At 63.4% G+C, this 23,342-nt stretch overlaps 1 protein-coding gene across 4 annotated transcripts in view; it reads left to right on the top strand.

The window, feature by feature from the left end:
- The window catches only part of INPP5A (inositol polyphosphate-5-phosphatase A), an 83,424-nt gene that overhangs the window by 6,934 nt on the left and 53,148 nt on the right, over positions 1-23,342 (top strand). For 3 of the 4 annotated variants that reach the window (XM_060171074.1, XM_060171076.1, XM_060171078.1), the window contains exon 2: positions 22,084-22,125. In XM_060171074.1, the coding sequence (XP_060027057.1) occupies positions 22,084-22,125 (42 nt within the window). Of the gene's footprint in view, positions 1-11,248; positions 11,503-22,083; positions 22,126-23,342 lie in introns of all 4 variants that reach the window. The other variant, XM_060171077.1, reaches the window with a different exon arrangement.

The following is a 23,342-nucleotide window of genomic DNA, read 5'->3' as shown; positions in this document are numbered from 1 at the left end:
GGACAGGACTGTGTGATGGGACAGGGGACTGTGTGAGGGGACGGGACTGTGTGAGGGGACGGGACTGTGTGAGGGGACGGGACTGTGTGATGGGACAGGGGACTGTGTGAGGGGACGGGACTGTGTGAGGAGTCAGGACTGTGTGAGGAGACAGGACTGTGTGATGGGACAGGACTGTGTGATGGGACAGGGGACTGTGTGAGGGGACAGGACTGTGTGAGGGGACAGGACTGTGTGAGGAGACAGGACTGTGTGAGGGGACAGGACTGTGTGATGGGACAGGACTGTGTGATGGGACAGGGGACTGTGTGAGGGGACAGGGGACTGTGTGAGGAGACAGGACTGTGTGAGGGGACAGGACTGTGTGATGGGACAGGACTGTGTGATGGGACAGGGGACTGTGTGAGGGGACGGGACTGTGTGAGGGGACGGGACTGTGTGAGGGGACGGGACTGTGTGATGGGACAGGACTGTGTGATGGGACAGGGGACTGTGTGAGGGGACGGGACTGTGTGAGGGGACAGGACTGTGTGAGGGGACAGGACTGTGTGATGGGACAGGGGACTGTGTGAGGGGACGGGACTGTGTGAGGGGATGGGACTGTGTGAGGGGATAGGATTGTGTGAGGGGACAGGGGACTGTGTGAGGGGACAGGACTGTGTGAGGGGACAGGACTGTGTGAGGGGACACGACTGCATGAAGGGACACGACTGTGTGAGGGGACGGGACTGTGTGAGGGGACAGGACTGTATGAGGGGACGGGACAGTGTGAGGGAGCAGGACTGTGTGAGGGGACGGGACTGTGTGAAGGGACAGGACTGTGAGGGGACGGGACTGTGTGAGGGAGCAGGACTGTGTGAGGGGACAGGACTGTGTGAGGGGACAGGACTGTGTGATGGGACAGGGGACTGTGTGAGGGGACAGGGGACTGTGTGAGGGGACGGGACAGTGAGGGGACGGGACTGTGTGAGGGTACAGGGGACTGTGTGAGGGGACAGGACTGTGTGAGGGGACAGAGGACTGTGTGAGGGGACAGGACTGTGTGAGGGGACAGGACTGTGGGGACAGGACTGTGTGATGGGACAGGGGACTGTGTGAGGGGACGGGACTGTGTGAGGGGACGGGACTGTGTGAGGAGTCAGGACTGTGTGAGGGACAGGTGACTGTGTTAGCGGACAGGACTGTGTGGGGACAGGCGACCGTGTTTTGGAACCATGAACCGCTTGAGGGGATGGGACTGTGTGAGGGAACGGGACTGTGTGAGGGGACGGGACTGGTGAGGGGACAGAACTGTGTGGGGGGACAGGACTGTGTTGAGGGGACAAGGGACTATGTGAGGGGACAGGACTGTGTGGGGGGACAGGACTGTGAGGGGATGGGACTGGTGAGGGGACAGGACTGTGGGGGGGGACAGGACTGTGTGAGGGGACGGGACTGTGTGAGGGGACAGGACTGTGTGAGGGGACAGGACTGTGTGAGAGGATGGGACTGTGTGAGGGGATAGGATTGTGTGAGGGGACAGGGGACTGTGTGAGGGGACAGGACTGTGTGAGGGGACAGGACTGTGTGAGGGGACACGACTGCATGAAGGGACACGACTGTGTGAGGGGACGGGACTGTGTGAGGGGACAGGACTGTATGAGGGGACGGGACAGTGTGAGGGAGCAGGACTGTGTGAGGGGATGGGACTGTGTGAAGGGACAGGACTGTGAGGGGTCGGGACTGTGTGAGGGAGCAGGACTGTGTGAGGGGACAGGACTGTGTGAGGGGACAGGACTGTGTGAGGGGACAGGGGACTGTGTGAGGGGACGGGACAGTGAGGGGACGGGACTGTGTGAGGGTACAGGGGACTGTGTGAGGGGACGGGACTGTGTGAGGGGACAGAGGACTGTGTGAGGGGACAGGACTGTGTGAGGAGACAGAGGACTGTGTGAGGGGACAGGACTGTGTGATGGGACAGGACTGTGTGATGGGACAGGGGACTGTGTGAGGGGACGGGACTGTGTGATGGGACAGGGGACTGTGTGAGGGGACGGGACAGTGAGGGGACGGGACTGTGTGAGGGTACAGGGGACTGTGTGAGGGGACGGGACTGTGTGAGGGGACAGAGGACTGTGTGAGGGGACAGGACTGTGTGAGGAGACAGAGGACTGTGTGAGGGGACAGGACTGTGTGATGGGACAGGACTGTGTGATGGGACAGGGGACTGTGTGAGGGGACGGGACTGTGTGATGGGACAGGGGACTGTGTGAGTGGACAGGGGACTGTGTGATGAGACAGGACTGTGTGAGGGGACAGGGGACTGTGTGAGGGGACGGGACTGTGTGAGGGGACAGGACTGTGTGAGGTGACAGGACTGTGTGAGGGGACAGGACTGTGTGAGGAGACAGGACTGTGTGAGGGGACAGGACTGTGTGATGGGACAGGACTGTGTGATGGGACAGGGGACTGTGTGAGGGGACAGGGGACTGTGTGAGGAGACAGGACTGTGTGAGGGGACAGGACTGTGTGATGGGACAGGACTGTGTGATGGGACAGGGGACTGTGTGAGGGGACGGGACTGTGTGAGGGGACGGGACTGTGTGAGGGGACGGGACTGTGTGAGGGGACGGGACTGTGTGATGGGACAGGGGACTGTGTGAGGGAACGGGACTGTGTGAGGGGACGGGACTGTGTGAGGAGTCAGGACTGTGTGAGTGACAGGGGACTGTGTGAGCGGACAGGACTGTGTGGGGACAGGCGACCGTGTTTTGGAACCATGAACCGCTTGAGGGGATGGGACTGTGTGAGGGAACGGGACTGTGAGGGGACGGGACTGGTGAGGGGACAGAACTGTGTGGGGGGACAGGACTGTGTTGAGGGGACAAGGGACTATGTGAGGGGACAGGACTGTGTGGGGGGACAGGACTGTGAGGGGATGGGACTGGTGAGGGGACAGGACTGTGGGGGGGGACAGGACTGTGTGAGGGGACGGGACTGTGTGAGGGGACAGGACTGTGTGGGGACAGGCGACCGTGTTTTGGAACCATGAACCGTTTGAGGGGATGGGACTGTGTGAGGGAACGGGACTTTGTGAACGTCCCTTCAGCGAATCCCCCTGCCTGCCCCTGTTCCCGGGGCTCCAGGCCTTCAATCTGGCCTCCTCACTGGCCTGACCCTGGCACCTTGTTGGCCCTGAGGCGACTGAGACCGGCCAGCAGTGCCCCGAGGTTGGGGGCACAGCCATGCGGAGGCAGTTAAGCAGGGTCCGGCTCACCTGCTCGTGGGGACTGCAGGGCCGGGTGGGCCTCGGCCCTCGACCTGGGGTGCGACCCTGACACAGACCCTCTAGTGCCCATGTGGGAGTGGGAGGGACGCCCCGTGTGAAGCCTTCACTGCCAGCTCCCAGCATGCCCCGAGGGACACGGCAGCCCTGGAACCACCGATCTGAGCTGTGGGTGGGCCCAGGGCTGGGGCCCAGACAGGCCTGCACTGCTCAGCTGGTGACGTGCGGGCACCCAGGGGCCACACCACTGGGGACAGGGGTCACATGTCCCATGTCCCATTGTCAGGGTCGAGTGCTGCCGCCCAGTGAGGGTCTCCACCCAGTGCCTGGCCGTTGTCTGCTTCGGGGTCCCTGGACAGCTTCCCTCTACCAGGCCCTTATAACCTCTCTCTGTGGGGACCTGTGGATGGGGCCCAGGGGGCTGTATGAAGGGGGTTAGGGGCTGTGTGGATGGGTCTGGGGCAGTGTTTATGGGGGTCTGGGTCTATGTGGATGGGTCAGAGGCTGTGTGGATGGGGTCTGGGTCTATGTGGATGGGTCTGGGGCTGTGTGGATGGGTCTGGGGCTGTGTGGATGGGTCTGGGGCTGTGTGGATGGGTCTGGGGCTGTGTGGATGGGTCTGGGGCTGTGTGGATGGGTCTGGGGCTGTGTGGATGGGTCTGGGGCTGTGTGGATGGGTCTGAGGCTGTGTGGATGGGTCTGGGGCTGTGTGGATGGGGTCTGGGGCTGTGTGGATGGGGTCTGCGGCTGTGTGGATGGGTCTGGGGCTGTGTGGATGGGTCTGGGGCTGTGTGGATGGGTCTGGGGCTGTGTGGATGGGGTCTGGGGCTGTGTGGATGGGGTCTGGGGCTGTGTGGATGGGGTCTGGGGCTGTGTGGATGGGGTCAGGGGCTGTGTGGATGGGTCTGGGGCTGTGTGGATGGGTCTGGGGCTGTGTGGATGGGTCTGGGGCTGTGTGGATGGGGTCTGGGTCTATGTGGATGGGGTCTGGGGCTGTGTGGATGGGTCTGGGGCTGTGTGGATGGGGTCTGGGGCTGTGTGGATGGGTCTGGGGCTGTGTGGATGGGGTCTGGGGCTGTGTGGATGGGTCTGGGGCTGTGTGGATGGGGTCTGGGGCTGTGTGGATGGGGTCTGGGGCTGTGTGGATGGGGTCTGGGGCTGTGTGGATGGGGTCTGCGGCTGTGTGGATGGGTCTGGGGCTGTGTGGATGGGTCTGGGGCTGTGTGGATGGGTCTGGGGCTGTGTGGATGGGGTCTGGGGCTGTGTGGATGGGGTCTGGGGCTGTGTGGATGGGGTCTGGGGCTGTGTGGATGGGGTCAGGGGCTGTGTGGATGGGTCTGGGGCTGTGTGGATGGGTCTGGGGCTGTGTGGATGGGTCTGGGGCTGTGTGGATGGGGTCTGGGTCTATGTGGATGGGGTCTGGGGCTGTGTGGATGGGTCTGGGGCTGTGTGGATGGGGTCTGGGGCTGTGTGGATGGGTCTGGGGCTGTGTGGATGGGGTCTGGGGCTGTGTGGATGGGTCTGGGGCTGTGTGGATGGGGTCTGGGGCTGTGTGGATGGGTCTGGGGCTGTGTGGATGGGTCTGGGGCTGTGTGGATGGGGTCTGGGGCTGTGTGGATGGGTCTGGGGCTGTGTGGATGGGGTCTGGGGCTGTGTGGATGGGGTCTGGGGCTGTGTGGATGGGGTCTGGGGCTGTGTGGATGGGGTCTGGGTCTATGTGGATGGGGTCTGGGGCTGTGTGGATGGGTCTGGGGCTGTGTGGATGGGTCTGGGGCTGTGTGGATGGGTCTGGGGCTGTGTGGATGGGGTCTGGGTCTATGTGGATGGGGTCTGGGGCTGTGTGGATGGGTCTGGGGCTGTGTGGATGGGGTCTGGGGCTGTGTGGATGGGTCTGGGGCTGTGTGGATGGGTCTGGGGCTGTGTGGATGGGTCTGGGGCTGTGTGGATGGGTCTGGGGCTGTGTGGATGGGTCTGGGGCTGTGTGGATGGGTCTGGGGCTGTGTGGATGGGTCTGAGGCTGTGTGGATGGGTCTGGGGCTGTGTGGATGGGGTCTGGGGCTGTGTGGATGGGGTCTGCGGCTGTGTGGATGGGTCTGGGGCTGTGTGGATGGGTCTGGGGCTGTGTGGATGGGTCTGGGGCTGTGTGGATGGGGTCTGGGGCTGTGTGGATGGGGTCTGGGGCTGTGTGGATGGGGTCTGGGGCTGTGTGGATGGGGTCAGGGGCTGTGTGGATGGGTCTGGGGCTGTGTGGATGGGTCTGGGGCTGTGTGGATGGGTCTGGGGCTGTGTGGATGGGGTCTGGGTCTATGTGGATGGGGTCTGGGGCTGTGTGGATGGGTCTGGGGCTGTGTGGATGGGGTCTGGGGCTGTGTGGATGGGTCTGGGGCTGTGTGGATGGGGTCTGGGGCTGTGTGGATGGGTCTGGGGCTGTGTGGATGGGGTCTGGGGCTGTGTGGATGGGGTCTGGGGCTGTGTGGATGGGGTCTGGGGCTGTGTGGATGGGGTCTGCGGCTGTGTGGATGGGTCTGGGGCTGTGTGGATGGGTCTGGGGCTGTGTGGATGGGTCTGGGGCTGTGTGGATGGGGTCTGGGGCTGTGTGGATGGGGTCTGGGGCTGTGTGGATGGGGTCTGGGGCTGTGTGGATGGGGTCAGGGGCTGTGTGGATGGGTCTGGGGCTGTGTGGATGGGTCTGGGGCTGTGTGGATGGGTCTGGGGCTGTGTGGATGGGGTCTGGGTCTATGTGGATGGGGTCTGGGGCTGTGTGGATGGGTCTGGGGCTGTGTGGATGGGGTCTGGGGCTGTGTGGATGGGTCTGGGGCTGTGTGGATGGGGTCTGGGGCTGTGTGGATGGGTCTGGGGCTGTGTGGATGGGGTCTGGGGCTGTGTGGATGGGTCTGGGGCTGTGTGGATGGGTCTGGGGCTGTGTGGATGGGGTCTGGGGCTGTGTGGATGGGTCTGGGGCTGTGTGGATGGGGTCTGGGGCTGTGTGGATGGGGTCTGGGGCTGTGTGGATGGGGTCTGGGGCTGTGTGGATGGGGTCTGGGTCTATGTGGATGGGGTCTGGGGCTGTGTGGATGGGTCTGGGGCTGTGTGGATGGGTCTGGGGCTGTGTGGATGGGTCTGGGGCTGTGTGGATGGGGTCTGGGTCTATGTGGATGGGGTCTGGGGCTGTGTGGATGGGTCTGGGGCTGTGTGGATGGGGTCTGGGGCTGTGTGGATGGGTCTGGGGCTCTGTGGATGGGTCTGGGTCTATGTGGATGGGTCAGAGGCTGTGTGGATGGGGTCTGGGGCTGTGTGGATGGGGTCTGGGCTGTGTGGATGGGGTCTGCGGCTGTGTGGATGGGGTCTGGGGCTGTGTGGATGGGTCTGGGGCTGTGTGGATGGGGTCTGGGGCTGTGTGGATGGGTCTGGGGCTGTGTGGATGGGGTCTGGGGCTGTGTGGATGGGTCCGGGGCTGTGTGGATGGGTCTGGGGCTGTGTGGATGGGTCTGGGTCTATGTGGATGGGGTCTGGGGCTGTGTGGATGGGGTCTGGGGCTGTGTGGATGGGTCTGGGGCTGTGTGGATGGGGTCTGGGGCTGTGTGGATGGGTCTGGGGCTGTGTGGATGGGTCTGGGGCTGTGGGGATGGGTCTGGGTCTATGTGGATGGGGTCTGGGGCTGTGTGGATGGGTCTGGGGCTGTGTGGATGGGTCTGGGGCTGTGTGGATGGCGTCTGGGGCTGTGTGGATGGGGTCTGGGTCTATGTGGATGGGGTCTGGGGCTGTGTGGATGGGGTCTGCGGCTGTGTGGATGGGTCTGGGGCTGTGTGGATGGGTTCTGGGGCTGTGTGGATGGGGTCTGGGGCTGTGTGGATGGGGTCTGGGGCTGTGTGGATGGGTCTGGGGCTGTGTAGATGGGGTCTGCGGCTGTGTGGATGGGTTCTGGGGCTGTGTGGATGGGTCTGGGGCTGTGTGGATGGGTCTGGGGCTGTGTGGATGGGTCTGGGGCTGTGTGGATGGGGTCTGGGGCTGTGTGGATGGGGTCTGGGGCTGTGTGGATGGGGTCTGGGTCTATGTGGATGGGGTCTGGGGCTGTGTGGATGGGGTCTGGGGCTGTGTGGATGGGGTCTGGGTCTATGTGGATGGGGTCTGGGGCTGTGTGGATGGGTCTGTGGCTGTGTGGATGGGTCTGGGGCTGTGTGGATGGGGTCTGGGGCTCTGTGGATGGGTCTGGGGCTGTGTGGATGGGTCTGGGGCTGTGTGGATGGGTCAGGGGCTGTGTGGATGGGGTCTGGGGCTGTGTGGATGGGTCAGGGGCTGTGTGGATGGGGTCTGGGGCTGTGTGGATGGGTCTGGGGCTGTGTGGATGGGTCTGGGGCTGTGTGGATGGGTCTGGGGCTGTGTGGATGGGGTCTGGGGCTGTGTGGATGGGTCCGGGGCTGTGTGGATGGGTCCGGGGCTGTGTGGATGGGGTCAGGGGCTGTGTGGATGGGTCTGGGGCTGTGTGGATGGGGTCTGGGGCTGTGTGGATGGGTCTGGGGCTGTGTGGATGGGGTCTGCGGCTGTGTGGATGGGTCTGGGGCTGTGTGGATGGGTTCTGGGGCTGTGTGGATGGGGTCTGGGGCTGTGTGGATGGGGTCTGGGGCTGTGTGGATGGGTCAGGGGCTGTGTGGATGGGTCTGGGGCTGTGTGGATGGGGTCTGGGGCTGTGTGGATGGGGTCTGGGTCTATGTGGATGGGGTCTGGGGCTGTGTGGATGGGGTCTGGGGCTGTGTGGATGGGGTCTGGGTCTATGTGGATGGGGTCTGGGGCTGTGTGGATGGGTCTGTGGCTGTGTGGATGGGTCTGGGGCTGTGTGGATGGGGTCTGGGGCTGTGTGGATGGGGTCTGGGGCTGTGTGGATGGGTCCGGGGCTGTGTGGATGGGTCCGGGGCTGTGTGGATGGGGTCAGGGGCTGTGTGGATGGGTCTGGGGCTGTGTGGATGGGGTCTGGGGCTGTGTGGATGGGTCTGGGGCTGTGTGGATGGGGTCTGGGGCTGTGTGGATGGGTCTGGGGCTGTGTGGATGGGTCTGGGGCTGTGTGGATGGGTCTGGGGCTGTGTGGATGGGGTCTGGGGCTGTGTGGATGGGTCTGGGGCTCTGTGGATGGGTCTGGGTCTATGTGGATGGGTCAGAGGCTGTGTGGATGGGGTCTGCGGCTGTGTGGATGGGGTCTGGGGCTGTGTGGATGGGTCTGGGGCTGTGTGGATGGGGTCTGGGGCTGTGTGGATGGGTCTGGGGCTGTGTGGATGGGGTCTGGGGCTGTGTGGATGGGTCTGGGGCTGTGTGGATGGGTCTGGGTCTATGTGGATGGGGTCTGGGGCTGTGTGGATGGGGTCTGGGGCTGTGTGGATGGGTCTGGGGCTGTGTGGATGGGGTCTGGGGCTGTGTGGATGGGTCTGGGGCTGTGTGGATGGGTCTGGGGCTGTGGGGATGTGTCTGGGTCTATGTGGATGGGGTCTGGGGCTGTGTGGATGGGTCTGGGGCTGTGTGGATGGGTCTGGGGCTGTGTGGATGGGGTCTGCGGCTGTGTGGATGGGTCTGGGGCTGTGTGGATGGGTTCTGGGGCTGTGTGGATGGGGTCTGGGGCTGTGTGGATGGGGTCTGGGGCTGTGTGGATGGGTCAGGGGCTGTGTGGATGGGTCTGGGGCTGTGTGGATGGGGTCTGGGGCTGTGTGGATGGGGTCTGGGTCTATGTGGATGGGTCTGGGGCTGTGTGGATGGGGTCTGGGGCTCTGTGGATGCGTCTGGGGCTGTGTGGATGGGGTCTGGGGCTGTGTGGATGGGTCAGGGGCTGTGTGGATGGGTCTGGGGCTGTGTGGCGGGGTCTGGGGCTGTGTGGATGGGTCCGGGGCTGTGTGGATGGGGTCAGGGGCTGTGTGGATGGGTCTGGGGCTGTGTGGATGGGGTCTGGGGCTGTGTGGATGGGTCTGGGGCTGTGTGGATGGGGTCTGGGGCTGTGTGGATGGGTCTGGGGCTGTGTGGATGGGTCTGGGGCTGTGTGGATGGGTCTGGGGCTGTGTGGATGGGGTCTGGGGCTGTGTGGATGGGTCTGGGGCTGTGTGGATGGGGTCTGGGGCTGTGTGGATGGGTCTGGGGCTGTGTGGATGGGTCTGGGGCTGTGTGGATGGGTCTGGGGCTGTGTGGATGGGTCTGGGGCTGTGTGGATGGGTCTGGGGCTGTGTGGATGGGGTCTGGGGCTGTGTGGATGGGTCTGGGGCTGTGTGGATGGGTCTGGGGCTGTGTGGATGGGGTCTGGGGCTGTGTGGATGGGGTCTGGGGCTGTGTGGATGGGTCTGGGGCTCTGTGGATGGGTCTGGGGCTGTGTGGATGGGGTCTGGGGCTGTGTGGATGGGGTCTGGGGCTGTGTGGATGGGGTCTGGGGCTGTGTGGATGGGTCTGGGGCTGTGTGGATGGGTCTGGGGCTCTGTGGATGGGTCTGGGGCTGTGTGGATGGGTCTGGGGCTGTGTGGATGGGTCTGGGGCTCTGTGGATGGGTCTGGGGCTGTGTGGATGGGGTCTGGGGCTGTGTGGATGGGTCTGGGGCTGTGTGGATGGTTCTGGGGCTGTGTGGATGGGGTCTGGGGCTGTGTGGATGGGGTCTGGGGCTGTGTGGATGGGGTCTGGGGCTGTGTGGATGGGTTTGGGGCTGTGTGGATGGGTTCTGGGGGCTTTGTGGATTGGGTCTGGGGCTGTGTGGATGGGTCTGGTTTGTGTGGATGGGTCTGAGTTGTGTGTGTTGTTGTTTTGGAGGTGTCACCTGGATTGACTCGGCCCTTGGGCCATTTTGTCCTGGGTTCCTGTGACCACTGTGTGGACAGGAGTGTGGCAGGGGCTGAGATTGTGGACTTGGAGGCCCTACCTGGTGTGTTTTGGCCTGGCCCTGCGGCCCCCCATCTCCCTGCAGGCCCTTTTGTTGGACGACCCCATGCTTGCTCTTGTGTCTTTTCATGGTTTTGGAGCTCTGGCAACTTCCTGTCTGCTGTCACACCTTGGTCCCCACCGTGAGTCCCAGCAGCACACTCCGGGCCCACAGCTGAGTCCCCGTGTCCCCGTCACTTCCCTGCCGTGCCGTGGCTGAGGGCCAGGGTGGCCTTGGATGATAAGGGTCTCAGCCACCACGGCAGTGTGGGTATGTCTCTGTCAGCAGTGACCCTGGATACCAGGGGTGAGTTCTGGGACGCCCCGTGCTGTGGGACACAGCGGTGGGGGGGCAAGGAGCTGGGTGTGTCTAGCAGGACACTGCAGCCCCAGCCAGAGCTAGCTGGGTGGTGCCCTGCCTCCCCTCTCTGTCCTTGTCCCCTGGGCCCCAACTGCGGAAGGTCAGCCCCTCCTGTGGCCTGCGGGTTTCTAACGACTGAGCAGTTCCGTCTGCGAGGGGAAGTGCAGCTGCCCAGGGCCTGCCCTGGGGCAACGGGGACAGGGCAGGGACAGGGCAAGGGACAGCAAGAGGGACAGGGACAGGGCCACGGGGACAGGGCGAGGGACAGCGAGAGGGACAGGGCCACAGGGACAGAGAAAGGATAGGGCGAGGCACAGGGAGATGGGCAGGGCGAGGGACAGAGAGAGGGACAGGGCCACAGGGGCAGAGAGAGGGACAGGGCGAGGGATGGAGAGAGGGACAGAGAGAGGGACAGGGACAGGACCACAGGGACAGATGGACAGGAAGAGGGATAGGGACAGGAAGAAGGACAGGTACAGGGGCCACAGGGACTGAGAGAGGGACAGGGCGAGGGACAGGAAGAAGGACCAGGATAGGGCCACAGAGACAGAGGGACAGGGAGAGAGTCAGGGGCCACAGGGACAGAGGGACAGGGAGAGTCAGGGGCCACAGGGACAGAGGGACAGGGGATGGGGCAGACAGAGACACAGACAGGGACAGAGGAACACAGGGACACAGACAGGGACAGGACGAGGGTCACAGGCACAGCGTGTGCAGCCTTGCTGTGACCGCCCCACTCCCAGCTCAGCTGCCGGGGGATTCCGATGGAGACGCTGCCCATTCAGCCTGGTTCCCAGGACAAATGAGGGTCTCCGGGCTGTGACCACGAGGTTTATTTCCCTGAGGTGTGCACAGCCATGACCCAGAAAGCCTCCTCACCTGCACCCTGCACCCCTGCATCCCTGCACCCTGCATCCCTGCACCCTGCACCCCTGCACCCCTGCACCTGGAGCACGGCTGGTGAGGTGGAGCCCAGCCTACCGTGTGGACAGAAGAGGTGAGAGGACCCCTCCCACAACTCCTGAACTCTCTCAGGGCCCGTGAGGCTGGCCAGCGTTTCCTCACTGACCCCGAATCCACCACAAGGGCTCTGCGCTCCTGCTGGCACCTCACTTTTGTTAGAACAGGCTTCCAGCTTCAAACGGGTCTCTTACCTCAGAGCAGGCTCTGCGCTCAAGGTACTTTGCAGAGACGCGTGTCCCCAGTGAGGGGACTCCTGTGGGGCTGTGACCCTCAGGCCCTTCCCAGACGGGAGGTGGGCCCTGGTGGCAGCACCCTGGCGTGGGGACGTGGGGGCGTGGGGGCGTGGGCCAGGGTCCTGATGAGGGCTTCTCGGGGTCTCTCGTCTGCTCCAGGCCCGCCCACACAGTGCACGTTGCTTTGTAATTAAAGGCCTATAGATTTATGAGATAGAGAGAGAGGAGGAGAGAACCAGTGTCACTCTGGCTCCTGCTATGCTGGGACCAAGCCGCTGCTTGAGGACCCCAGGACCCACCCCCACACATCGCCCTCCCTCAGGCCTGCCTGGAAGCCACAGCTGCCGTGGGGCCTTCTGCCTGCGGACGTGGCCTGGAGGCGCTGGCCCGTGGCTCTCCCCTGCGTGGCCCTCACCCCAGGAACAGGGTGCCTGCCTCGCGTGGGCCTCGCTGCCAGGCCTCTGAGGCTGCCGGCTCCACATCCCTATCCTCGGTGGCCCGGCCGGGCGTGGGCTGTCAGGCAGGGTGGCTCTCCCAAAGACCCTCACGCCTTCACCCCCGCTGGGGCTCCCCTTCCAGATGTGGGCTGGGGTCTGCTGTCTGTTTTGTTAAGGGGTGTCTGATCTGTTTCTGGTTGCGGTCGCGGTCTCGTGGTCAGCTGTCTGTTCTGCTGCTGGGTTGGCGTTTGGGGGGCTTCTGTTCCACTCCTGGTGTCTGTGGGGGTCCCCTCTCTTCAGCCCGCACAGGCTTTGAAGCCGGCGGTGGCCTCCCTTCCTCTCATGGTGCCTTCTGCGGTGGAAAGTCCTGGGTGACCCCGAGGGTCCCATGTCCCTGAGGGCCCCGTGTCTGTGCTTTGACCTCAGAGCTCTGTGGCTCAGGTGCAGACTGGAGGTTGGGGCCGCCTGCATTTGAGCCTGGGGGCCTGGAGACATTTCAGCCCAGCCCTGCCGTGCCCCTGCCCGCTGCCCCTGCCTGCTGCCCTTGCCCGCTGCCCCCTGCCTGCTGCCCCTGCCCGCTGCCCCTGCCCACTGCCCCTGCCTGCTGCCGCTGCCCCTGCCCGCTGCCCCTGCCCGCTGCCCCTGCCCGCTGCCCCCTGCCCGCTGCCCCTGCCCGCTGCCCCTGCCTGCCGCCCCTGCCCGCCGCCCCTGCCCACTGCCCCTGCCTGTTGCCCCCTGCCCGCTGCCCCCTGCCTGCCGCCCCTGCCCGCTGCCCCTGCCTGTTGCCCCCTGCCCACTGCCCCCTGCCTGCCGCCCCTGCCTGTTGCCCCTGCCCGCTGCCCCTTCCCTGCCACCCCTGCCTGCTGCCTTTTCCCCTGCCCGCTGCCTCTGTGCTCATGCCCTCAGGGTTCCTGCGTACACAGTAGACTCCATCTCTCTTTTTTGTTTGTTCGCCATCAGTCTTATTCCTGGGCTCAGTGACTGCTCTTCCTCACCCTTCCCTCCCTGATTTCTCGTCCCCCACCTTCTTTTTTCTTCTTGCCTTCCTTCCTTTCCTCATTCCTTCCTTTATTTCTTTTTGTTTGTCTGTTTCCTTTTGTTGCCCTTGGTGTTTTATTGTTGTAGTTATTATTGTTGTTGTTGATGTCATCGTTGTTGGACAGGACAGAGAGACATGGAGAGAGGAGGGGAAGACAGGGGGAGAGAAAGACAGACACCTGCAGACCTGCTTCACCGCCTGCGAAGAGACTCCCCTGCAGGTGGGGAGCCGGGGGCTCGAACCAGGATCCTTATGCCGGTCCTTGGATTTTGCGCCACGTGCGCTTAACCCGTGGGGCTACCGACAACTCCGCTTTCTTTAGAGAGAAGGAGAGAAGAGCAGACACCTGCAGCCCTGCTTTACTACTTGTAAACGTCCCTACAGGTGGGGTCGGGGGCCTGAAGCCAGGCACACGCAGTGAGGTGTGCACTCCTGTCTCCTGGTCGGGGGCCTGAAGCCAGGCACACACGCAGTGAGGTGTGCACTCCTGTCTCCTGGTCGGGGGCCTGAAGCCAGGCACACACGCAGTGAGGTGTGCACTCCTGTCTCCTGGTCGGGGGCCTGAAGCCAGGCACACACGCAGTGAGGTGTGCACTCCTGTCTCCTGGTCGGGGGCTTGAAGCCAGGCACACGCAGTGAGGTGTGCACTCCTGTCTCCTGGTCGGGGGCTTGAAGCCAGGCACACACGCAGTGAGGTGTGCACTCCTGTCTCCTGGTCGGGGGCCTGAAGCCAGGCACACACGCAGTGAGGTGTGCACTCCTGTCTCCTGGTCGGGGGCCTGAAGCCAGGCACACACGCAGTGAGGTGTGCACTCCTGTCTCCTGGTCGGGGGCTTGAAGCCAGGCACACGCAGTGAGGTGTGCACTCCTGTCTCCTGGTCGGGGGCTTGAAGCCAGGCACACACGCAGTGAGGTGTGCACTCCTGTCTCCTGGTCGGGGGCCTGAAGCCAGGCACACACGCAGTGAGGTGTGCACTCCTGTCTCCTGGTCGGGGGCTTGAAGCCAGGCACACACGCAGTGAGGTGTGCACTCCTGTCTCCTGGTCGGGGGCCTGAAGCCAGGCACACGCAGTGAGGTGTGCACTCCTGTCTCCTGGTCGGGGGCCTGAAGCCAGGCACACACGCAGTGAGGTGTGCACTCCTGTCTCCTGGTCGGGGGCCTGAAGCCAGGCACACACGCAGTGAGGTGTGCACTCCTGTCTCCTGGTCGGGGGCTTGAAGCCAGGCACACACGCAGTGAGGTGTGCACTCCTGTCTCCTGGTCGGGGGCTTGAAGCCAGGCACACGCAGTGAGGTGTGCACTCCTGTCTCCTGGTCGGGGGCCTGCCCAGTGTAACAGTGCAGGTAGAAGTCTGCCCCAAGCTGGCTGGTGCCTTTGGCCTGTTTTCTCCTGTCTGATGGCGGGGGTGGGGGGTGGGGGAGGCTGAGGGGGGTGCTCTGAGGCCCCTCTGGCCCCCAGTTGCTGCTTGGAGGGGACCCAGCAGGGAGAATCCAGGCCAGGGGCTGGGCATCCACCCTGCTGCCTGTGTCCCTGAGGGCCAGCGCGCGTCATATGCGGGGACAGTGCTGAGAAGGCCGCTTTCCTGTCCGGCCCAGCTCTACCCCAGTCTGACCCTGTGTCCGTCCTGCCCCTGGGCCTGGCCCTCCTCCCCTGGCCGGGACAGCCACCCTGCAGGGGCTAGAGGGTGCACCATACTGGTGCCAGCAGCCAGGAGCCGGGCCAGTGGCCATGGCCATGTCCCCCAATGTGTCCCCTGGCACCAGAAGCCCAGTGGACATTCTGGACACCTAGATTTGGGGAGGTCAGGTGGTGATTGGGTTTGGGGCTCCCTGAGGCCCGCACTTCTGAGCTGAGATGGCCCCTTGTGCAGGAGCCTCTGCTGGTGGACGTGTGTGTGAGCACAGGGGCACTTGCACTGACTGCAACATCTCCCCCTTCTAGAATGTGCTGCCAACTCCACATCTCTTCATGGGGGTTCAGAGCTGCTGCCTGTGACCCCTGGGGTGTCCCCGCTCCCTGCTGTAGGCCCCAGGCCACCAGCGTCCAAGCAGGGGCTCGTCCTGACCTCTTTCCATGTACACATTCAAAACCAGACACTTGTGAAGCATGTTGACAGAGTGTGAGAGCTGGAAAGGTTCAGATGTATCTCCTCCCAGCGTGGGGACACCTGTGGGTCATGCTGCCTCTCTGCCTGCAGGGAGAGACTGCTGTCACCTGTGTGCTCGCTCAGGAGACTGTCTCACCTGTGTGCTCGCTCAGGAGACTGTCTCACCTGTGTGCTCGCTCAGGAGACTGTCTCACCTGTCTGCTCGCTCAGGAGACTGTCTCACCTGTGTGCTCGCTCAGGAGACTGTCTCACCTGTCTGCTCGCTCAGGAGACTGTCTCACCTGTCTGCTCGCTCAGGAGACTGCTCACCTGTCTGCTCGCTCAGGAGACTGTCTCACCTGTCTGCTCGCTCAGGAGACTGTCTCACCTGTCTGCTCGCTCAGGAGACTGTCTCACCTGTCTGCTCGCTCAGGAGACTGCTCACCTGTCTGCTCGCTCAGGAGACTGTCTCACCTGTGTGCTCGCTCAGGAGACTGTCTCACCTGTCTGCTCGCTCAGGAGACTGTCTCACCTGTCTGCTCGCTCAGGAGACTGTCTCACCTGTCTGCTCGCTCAGGAGACTGTCTCACCTGTGTGCTCGCTCAGGAGACTGCTCACCTGTGTGCTCGCTCAGGAGACTGTCTCACCTGTGTGCTCGCTCAGGAGACTGTCTCACCTGTCTGCTCGCTCAGGAGACTGTCTCACCTGTGTGCTCGCTCAGGAGACTGTCTCACCTGTCTGCTCGCTCAGGAGACTGTCTCACCTGTGTGCTCGCTCAGGAGACTGTCTCACCTGTCTGCTCGCTCAGGAGACTGTCTCACCTGTGTGCTCGCTCAGGAGACTGTCTCACCTGTGTGCTCGCTCAGGAGACTGCTCACCTGTGTGCTCGCTCAGGAGACTGTCTCACCTGTGTGCTCGCTCAGGAGACTGTCTCACCTGTCTGCTCGCTCAGGAGACTGTCTCACCTGTGTGCTCGCTCAGGAGACTGTCTCACCTGTGTGCTCGCTCAGGAGACTGTCTCACCTGTGTGCTCGCTCAGGAGACTGTCTCACCTGTGTGCTCGCTCAGGAGACTGTCTCACCTGTCTGCTCGCTCAGGAGACTGTCTCACCTGTGTGCTCGCTCAGGAGACTGTCTCACCTGTCTGCTCGCTCAGGAGACTGTCTCACCTGTGTGCTCGCTCAGGAGACTGTCTCACCTGTCTGCTCGCTCAGGAGACTGTCTCACCTGTGTGCTCGCTCAGGAGACTGTCTCACCTGTGTGCTCGCTCAGGAGACTGCTCACCTGTGTGCTCGCTCAGGAGACTGTCTCACCTGTGTGCTCGCTCAGGACGGGTCCCTACTTGGTGTCCGCTGCCTGCCACCCAGGGCTGGACGGGACAGCCTGACCCTCTGGGAGCCCGTCCTCTTGCCCAGTGTGGCACTGAGTCACAGCCACAGGGCGGGGCAGGACGGGTGTGAGGGTTCCCTGGGCTGCCCCACCCAGCCCCCGGCCACGCCCGACCTGCCCAGCACATTCTAAAATCCAGGGGAGATGCTGCTCGGTGCAAACACTGGGCCCAGGGAGTGGGGGCTGCCCTGGTAGCAGTCGGGGGACATGCCGGGTGGCTGGCACAGGGCTGGGGCGGGCAGGGCAGGTACAGCCCCGCAACACTGACAGGGCTCCTGCACGGAGCCCACAGAGACACTGTCACTGCAGGGACCTGCCTGTCACCTCCCTTTGCTGTCACAGGGACAGGCCCGGCCACCCTGGGGCAACAGCCGGCCGCCCAGTGACCTCTCCTAAGAGGGCCCTGCTTGCGGGGCACGCGGGCAGTGTGTCACCCTGTGTCCAGTGCTCCCGCCTGCCCCTCAGAGCCTCTGCCTGTTGCGCTCGCTCCCTCATACCCCAACCAGCCTGAGCAGCTCAAGGCATCCTCCTCAGTGGGGTGGGGGAGACACTGCAGCACAGCCACCCACCCTGGAATGTCTCCACAACAGTGCTGCACCTGTGTGGTGCTGGGACTTGAACCTGGGGCCTCCTGATTGAGAGGCTCCTCTCCCCTGCCGGGCCTGGTGGAGGCTGGTCTGGTGCGGCTCTCAGAGCTGCAGCCTACCTGTCGGGAGGGGTCTCCTGCCTTCACTGAGGGTGCCAGGGGCCCTGGGGTGGGTGGGCCTCCTTTACACTATGGGCACAGCTGTGCAGAGGGCTCCCCAGCAGGGTTGTATTCCATGCCTAATGGGGGTGCACCTCTGGGCCTGGTGGTGCTGGGGCCACCTCCCTCAGCAGCTCATGCTCTGCCCACCTGGCCCTCCTTCTCTGGTCCCTGCCCTCTCAGTTAGCCACCTCTACTGAGGCGCCAACCCAGAGCAACCCCAGGATTCTCTGACACTGTGTGGAACTGCCCCGTGCCAGCCTGGGTGCTCTGACTCTGTGTGGCACTGCCCTGTGTCAGCCTGGGTGCTCTGACTCTGTGTGGCACTGCCCCATGTCAGCCTGGGTGCTCTGACTCTGTGTGGCACTGCCCCGTGTCAGCCTGGGTGCTCTGACTCTGTGTGGCACTGCCCCGTGTCAGCCTGGATGCTCTCTGTGTGGCACTGCCCCATGTCAGCCTGGATGCTCTGACTTTGTGTGGCACTGCCCCGTGTCAGCCTGGATGCTCTCTGTGTGGCACTGCCCCGTGTCAGCCTGGGTGCTCTGACTCTGTGTGGCACTGCCCTGTGTCAGCCTGGGTGCTCTGACTCTGTGTGGCACTGCCCCATGTCAGCCTGGGTGCTCTGACTCTGTGTGGCACTGCCCCGTGTCAGCCTGGGTGCTCTGACTCTGTGTGGCACTGCCCCGTGTCAGCCTGGATGCTCTCTGTGTGGCACTGCCCCATGTCAGCCTGGATGCTCTGACTTTGTGTGGCACTGCCCCGTGTCAGCCTGGATGCTCTCTGTGTGGCACTGCCCCGTGTCAGCCTGGGTGCTCTGACTCTGTGTGGCACTGCCCTGTGTCAGCCTGGGTGCTCTGACTCTGTGTGGCACTGCCCCGTGTCAGCCTGGATGCTCTCTGTGTGGCACTGCCCCATGTCAGCCTGGATGCTCTGACTCTGTGTGGCACTGCCCCGTGTCAGCCTGGGTGCTCTGACGCTGTGTGGCACTGCCCCATGTCAGCCTGGATGCTCTGACTCTGTGTGGCACTGCCCCATGTCAGCCTGGGTGCTCTGACTCTGTGTGGCACTGCCCCGTGTCAGCCTGGGTGCTCTGACTCTGTGTGGCACTGCCCCGTGTCAGCCTGGATGCTCTGACTCTGTGTGGCACTGCCCCGTGTCAGCCTGGATGCTCTCTGTGTGGCACTGCCCCATGTCAGCCTGGATGCTCTGACTTTGTGTGGCACTGCCCCGTGTCAGCCTGGATGCTCTCTGTGTGGCACTGCCCCGTGTCAGCCTGGGTGCTCTGACTCTGTGTGGCACTGCCCTGTGTCAGCCTGGGTGCTCTGACTCTGTGTGGCACTGCCCCGTGTCAGCCTGGATGCTCTCTGTGTGGCACTGCCCCATGTCAGCCTGGATGCTCTGACTCTGTGTGGCACTGCCCCGTGTCAGCCTGGGTGCTCTGACGCTGTGTGGCACTGCCCCATGTCAGCCTGGATGCTCTGACTCTGTGTGGCACTGCCCCATGTCAGCCTGGGTGCTCTGACTCTGTGTGGCACTGCCCCGTGTCAGCCTGGATGCTCTGACTTTGTGTGGCACTGCCCCGTGTCAGCCTGGATGCTCTGACTCTGTGTGGCACTGCCCCGTGTCAGCCTGGATGCTCTCTGTGTGGCACTGCCCCATGTCAGCCTGGGTGCTCTGACTCTGTGTGGCACTGCCCCGTGTCAGCCTGGGTGCTCTGACTCTGTGTGGCACTGCCCCATGTCAGCCTGGATGCTCTGACTTTGTGTGGCACTGCCCCGTGTCAGCCTGGATGCTCTCTGTGTGGCACTGCCCCATGTCAGCCTGGGTGCTCTGACTCTGTGTGGCACTGCCCCATGTCAGCCTGTGTGCTCTGACTCTGTGTGGCACTGCCCCGTGTCAGCCTGGGTGCTCTCTGTGTGGCACTGCCCCATGTCAGCCTGGGTGCTCTGACTCTGTGTGGCATTGCCCCGTGTCAGCCTGGGTGCTCTGACTCTGTGTGACACTGCCCCATGTCAGCCTGGGTGCTCTGACTCTGTGTGGCACTGCCCCGTGTCAGCCTGGGTGCTCTGACTCTGTGTGGCACTGCCCCGTGTCAGCCTGGATGCTCTGACTCTGTGTGGCACTGCCCCGTGTCAGCCTGGGTGCTCTGACTCTGTGTGGCACTGCCCCGTGTCAGCCTGGGTGCTCTGACTCTGTGTGGCACTGCCCCATGTCAGCCTGGGTGCTCTGACTCTGTGTGGCACTGCCCCGTGTCAGCCTGGGTGCTCTGACTCTGTGTGGCACTGCCCCTGTCAGCCTGGGTGCTCTGACTCTGTGTGGCACTGCCCCGTGTCAGCCTGGATGTTCTGACTCTGTGTGGCACTGCCCCGTGTCAGCCTGGATGCTCTGACTCTGTGTGGCACTGCCCCATGTCAGCCTGGGTGCTCTGACTCTGTGTGGCACTGCCCCGTGTCAGCCTGGGTGCTCTGACTCTGTGTGGCACTGCCCCTGTCAGCCTGGGTGCTCTGACTCTGTGTGGCACTGCCCCGTGTCAGCCTGGATGCTCTGACTCTGTGTGGCACTGCCCCGTGTCAGCCTGGATGTTCTGACTCTGTGTGGCACTGCCCCGTGTCAGCCTGGATGTTCTGACTCTGTGTGGCACTGCCCCGTGTCAGCCTGGATGCTCTGACTCTGTGTGGCACTGCCCCGTGTCAGCCTGGATGCTCTGACTCTGTGTGGCATTGCCCCGTGTCAGCCTGTGTGCTCTGACTCTGTGTGGCACTGCCCCATGTCAGCCTGGGTGCTCTGACACTGTGTAGCACTGTCCCATGTCAGCCTGGATGCTCTGACTCTGTGTGGCACTGCCCCATGTCAGCCTGGGTGCTCTGACTCTGTGTGGCACTGCCCCGTGTCAGCCTGGGTGCTCTGACACTGTGTAGCACTGCCCGCTCACCCAGTCAGTGTGACTGTGCAGCACACTGAGGTCCCCAGCCAGGTGTCGAGCATGGGGGCAGCTGGGGGCATGGGTCCTTGAGCTGAGGTTCCCCAAGTCTGTGCTCCTCTGATGTGTGCTTCCCTGTGTTTGTGGACCTGGAGCCTGTGGGTCTGTGGTTCTGTTGGTCTGTGGTTGTGGGTCTGTGGTTGTGGGTCTGTGGTTCTGTGGGCCTGTGGTTGTGGGTCTGTGGTTCTGTGGGTCTGTGGTTGTGGGTCTGTGGTTCTGTGGGCCTGTGGTTGTGGGTCTGTGAGTCTGTGGTTTTGTGATTCTGTGGGCCTGTGGTTGTGGGTCTGTGGTTCTGTGGGTCTATGGTTCTGTGGGTCTGTGGTTCTGTGGGCCTGTGGTTGTGGGTCTGTGGTTCTGTGGGCCTGAGGTTCTATGGTTCTGTGGGCCTGAGGGTCTGTGGTTCTGTGGGCCTGAGGGTCTGTGGTTCTGTGGGTCTGTGGTTGTGGGTCTGTGGTTCTGTGGGCCTGTGGTTGTGGGTCTGTGGGCCTGTGGGTCTGTGGGTCTGTGGTTGTGGGTCTGTTGTTCTGTGGGCCTGTGGTTGTGGGTCTGTGGGTCTGTGGTTCTCTGGGCTTAAGGTTCTGTGGGCCTGAGGGTCTGTGGTTCTGTGGGCCTGAGGGTCTGTGGTTCTGTGGGCCTGAGGGTCTGTGGTTCTGTGGGCCTGAGGGTCTGTGGTTCTGTGGGTCTGTGGTTGTGGGTCTGTGGGTCTGTGGTTCTCTGGGCTTAAGGTTCTGTGGGCCTGAGGGTCTGTGGTTCTGTGGGCCTGAGGGTCTGTGGTTCTGTGGGTCTGTGGTTGTGGGTCTGTTGTTCTGTGGGCCTGTGGTTGTGGGTCTGTGGGTCTGTGGTTCTCTGGGCTTAAGGTTCTGTGGGCCTGAGGGTCTGTGGTTCTGTGGGCCTGAGGGTCTGTGGTTCTGTGGGTCTGTGGTTGTGGGTCTGTTGTTCTGTGGGCCTGTGGTTGTGGGTCTGTGGGTCTGTGGTTCTCTGGGCTTAAGGTTCTGTGGGCCTGAGGGTCTGTGGTTCTGTGGGCCTGAGGGTCTGTGGTTCTGTGGGTCTGTGGTTGTGGGTCTGTGGGTCTGTGGTTCTCTGGGCTTATGGTTCCGTGGGCCTGAGGGTCTGTGGTTCTCTCAGTCTGTGGTTGTGGTTCTGTGGCTCTGTGGGCCTGTGGTCTGGGGAGCGAGGTTTTTTGGGTCTTTAGTCCCAAGGACCGTTGAACTCTGGCCTGTGGCTCCAGGACCCATCCCATGTCTCTGGATCTGTGGTTCGCCACCTTCTCTGTAGTCCATCAGGCCCTTGTCTGTGGCCCCAGCACTGCGGCCTCCACAGCTCAGTGCTTTGCTGCTCAGGTGGGGCCCGACCTTGGGGTCTGGGGAGGTGAGGCCCCGCAAATGCCCCGCCCTGAGCTCAGCTCCAGGTGCTTGGTGGGGGGTCACTTACCTGAGTATCTTGAGGATGGGGGGCTGTGACTCCCGCCAATGGGCCCTCGGGCTGGCGGGACCTCTCCTGGGGGCCGCCTACATGGCCTCTCCCTGGGGCTCACAGCCTCCCAGGCCCGGGCCTGACTAAGCCCTCGAGGCCCGGATCCTCCAGCAGAGCCCCTGCCTCCATGGGCCCCCGTTGAGACTGGGTCCTGGGAGGGGTCTCCCGGGGGCTGACGGGGGCTCTGGTATGCCTACTGGTTCTGGGCTCAGACATGCCTCCTCTTCTTACAGCCAGAAAACCTGCAGAACAACTGGCTCCATGAGTTCTACCAGGTGAGCCTGACCCCGACTGTGGGCCCCCGTCTGTGGGGACCAGGTGAGCCTGACCCCGACTGTGGGCCCCCATCTGTGGGGACCAGGTGAGCCTGACCCCAACCTGTGGGCCCATTTCTGTGGGGACCAGGTGAGCCTGACCCTGACCTGTGGGCCCATTTCTGTGGGGACCAGGTGAGCCTGACCCCAACCTGCAGGGCCCTGTCTGTGGGGACCAGGTAAGCCTGACCCCGACCTGCAGGGCCCTGTCTGTGGGCACCAGGTGAGCCTGACCCCGACCTGCAGGGCCCTGTCTGTGGGCACCAGGTGAGCCTGACCCCAACCTGTGGGCCCCATCTGTGGGCACCAGGTGAGCCTGACCCCGACCTCATCCTGACTCCCAGGACCCCCTTTCTGTGGGGACCAGGCAAGTCTGACCCTGACCACAAGGTCCCCCTAACTGTGGGGACCAGGTGAGCCCCCAGCCCCCCAATCCCCTCAACAACCACCATGCTCCAGGGGTCATATGAACCCTGGTCTTCTAACCCCCACAAAACAACTCCTCTTGCTATGGAGACCAGGTGAGCACCCCCATACCTCCCTTGCTGTGGGCACCAGCTGAGCCAGACCCCCCCAACACCCACAACCCCCACTTGCTCAAGGACCAGGTGAGCACACGGGTGCACACAATACCCCCGCCCACCTGCTAACCACCAGCCACACAGCCCCCACAGCCCCGCAATCAACCAGCCCCCAGCCCCATAGCCCCAATCCCACAACCCCAACAATGCCGTAGCCCCCAGTCCCACAGGCCCCCAGCCCCCAGACCCACAGCCACACAGCCCCACAGCGTCCCAAATGCCGTAGCCCCCAGTCCCACAGCCCCACAGCCCCAAGTGCCCACCTACTACCTACCAGCCCCAAAGGCCCCACAGCCATGCAATCTACCAGCCCTACAGACCCCCAGCCACACAGCCCCCCAGTCCCACAGACCCACATCCCCCCAGTCCCACAGACCCACAGCCCCACAGCCCCTCAGTACCACAGCCCCACAGCTCCACAGCCACACAGCCACACAGCCCCACAGCCACACAGCCCCACAGCCCCACAGCGCCCACCTACTACCTACCAGCCCCACAGGCCCCACAACCAGGCAATCAACCAGCCCCACAGCCACACAGCCACACAGCCCCACAGCCCCTCAGTCCCACAGACACACATCCCCACAGACCCACAGC

This window comes from Erinaceus europaeus, chromosome 14, assembly GCF_950295315.1.
Source record: "Erinaceus europaeus chromosome 14, mEriEur2.1, whole genome shotgun sequence".
NCBI lineage: Eukaryota > Metazoa > Chordata > Mammalia > Eulipotyphla > Erinaceidae > Erinaceus > Erinaceus europaeus.
The sequence above is the reverse complement of the archived record's forward strand: the minus strand, read 5'-3'. Positions and strand labels throughout refer to the sequence as shown.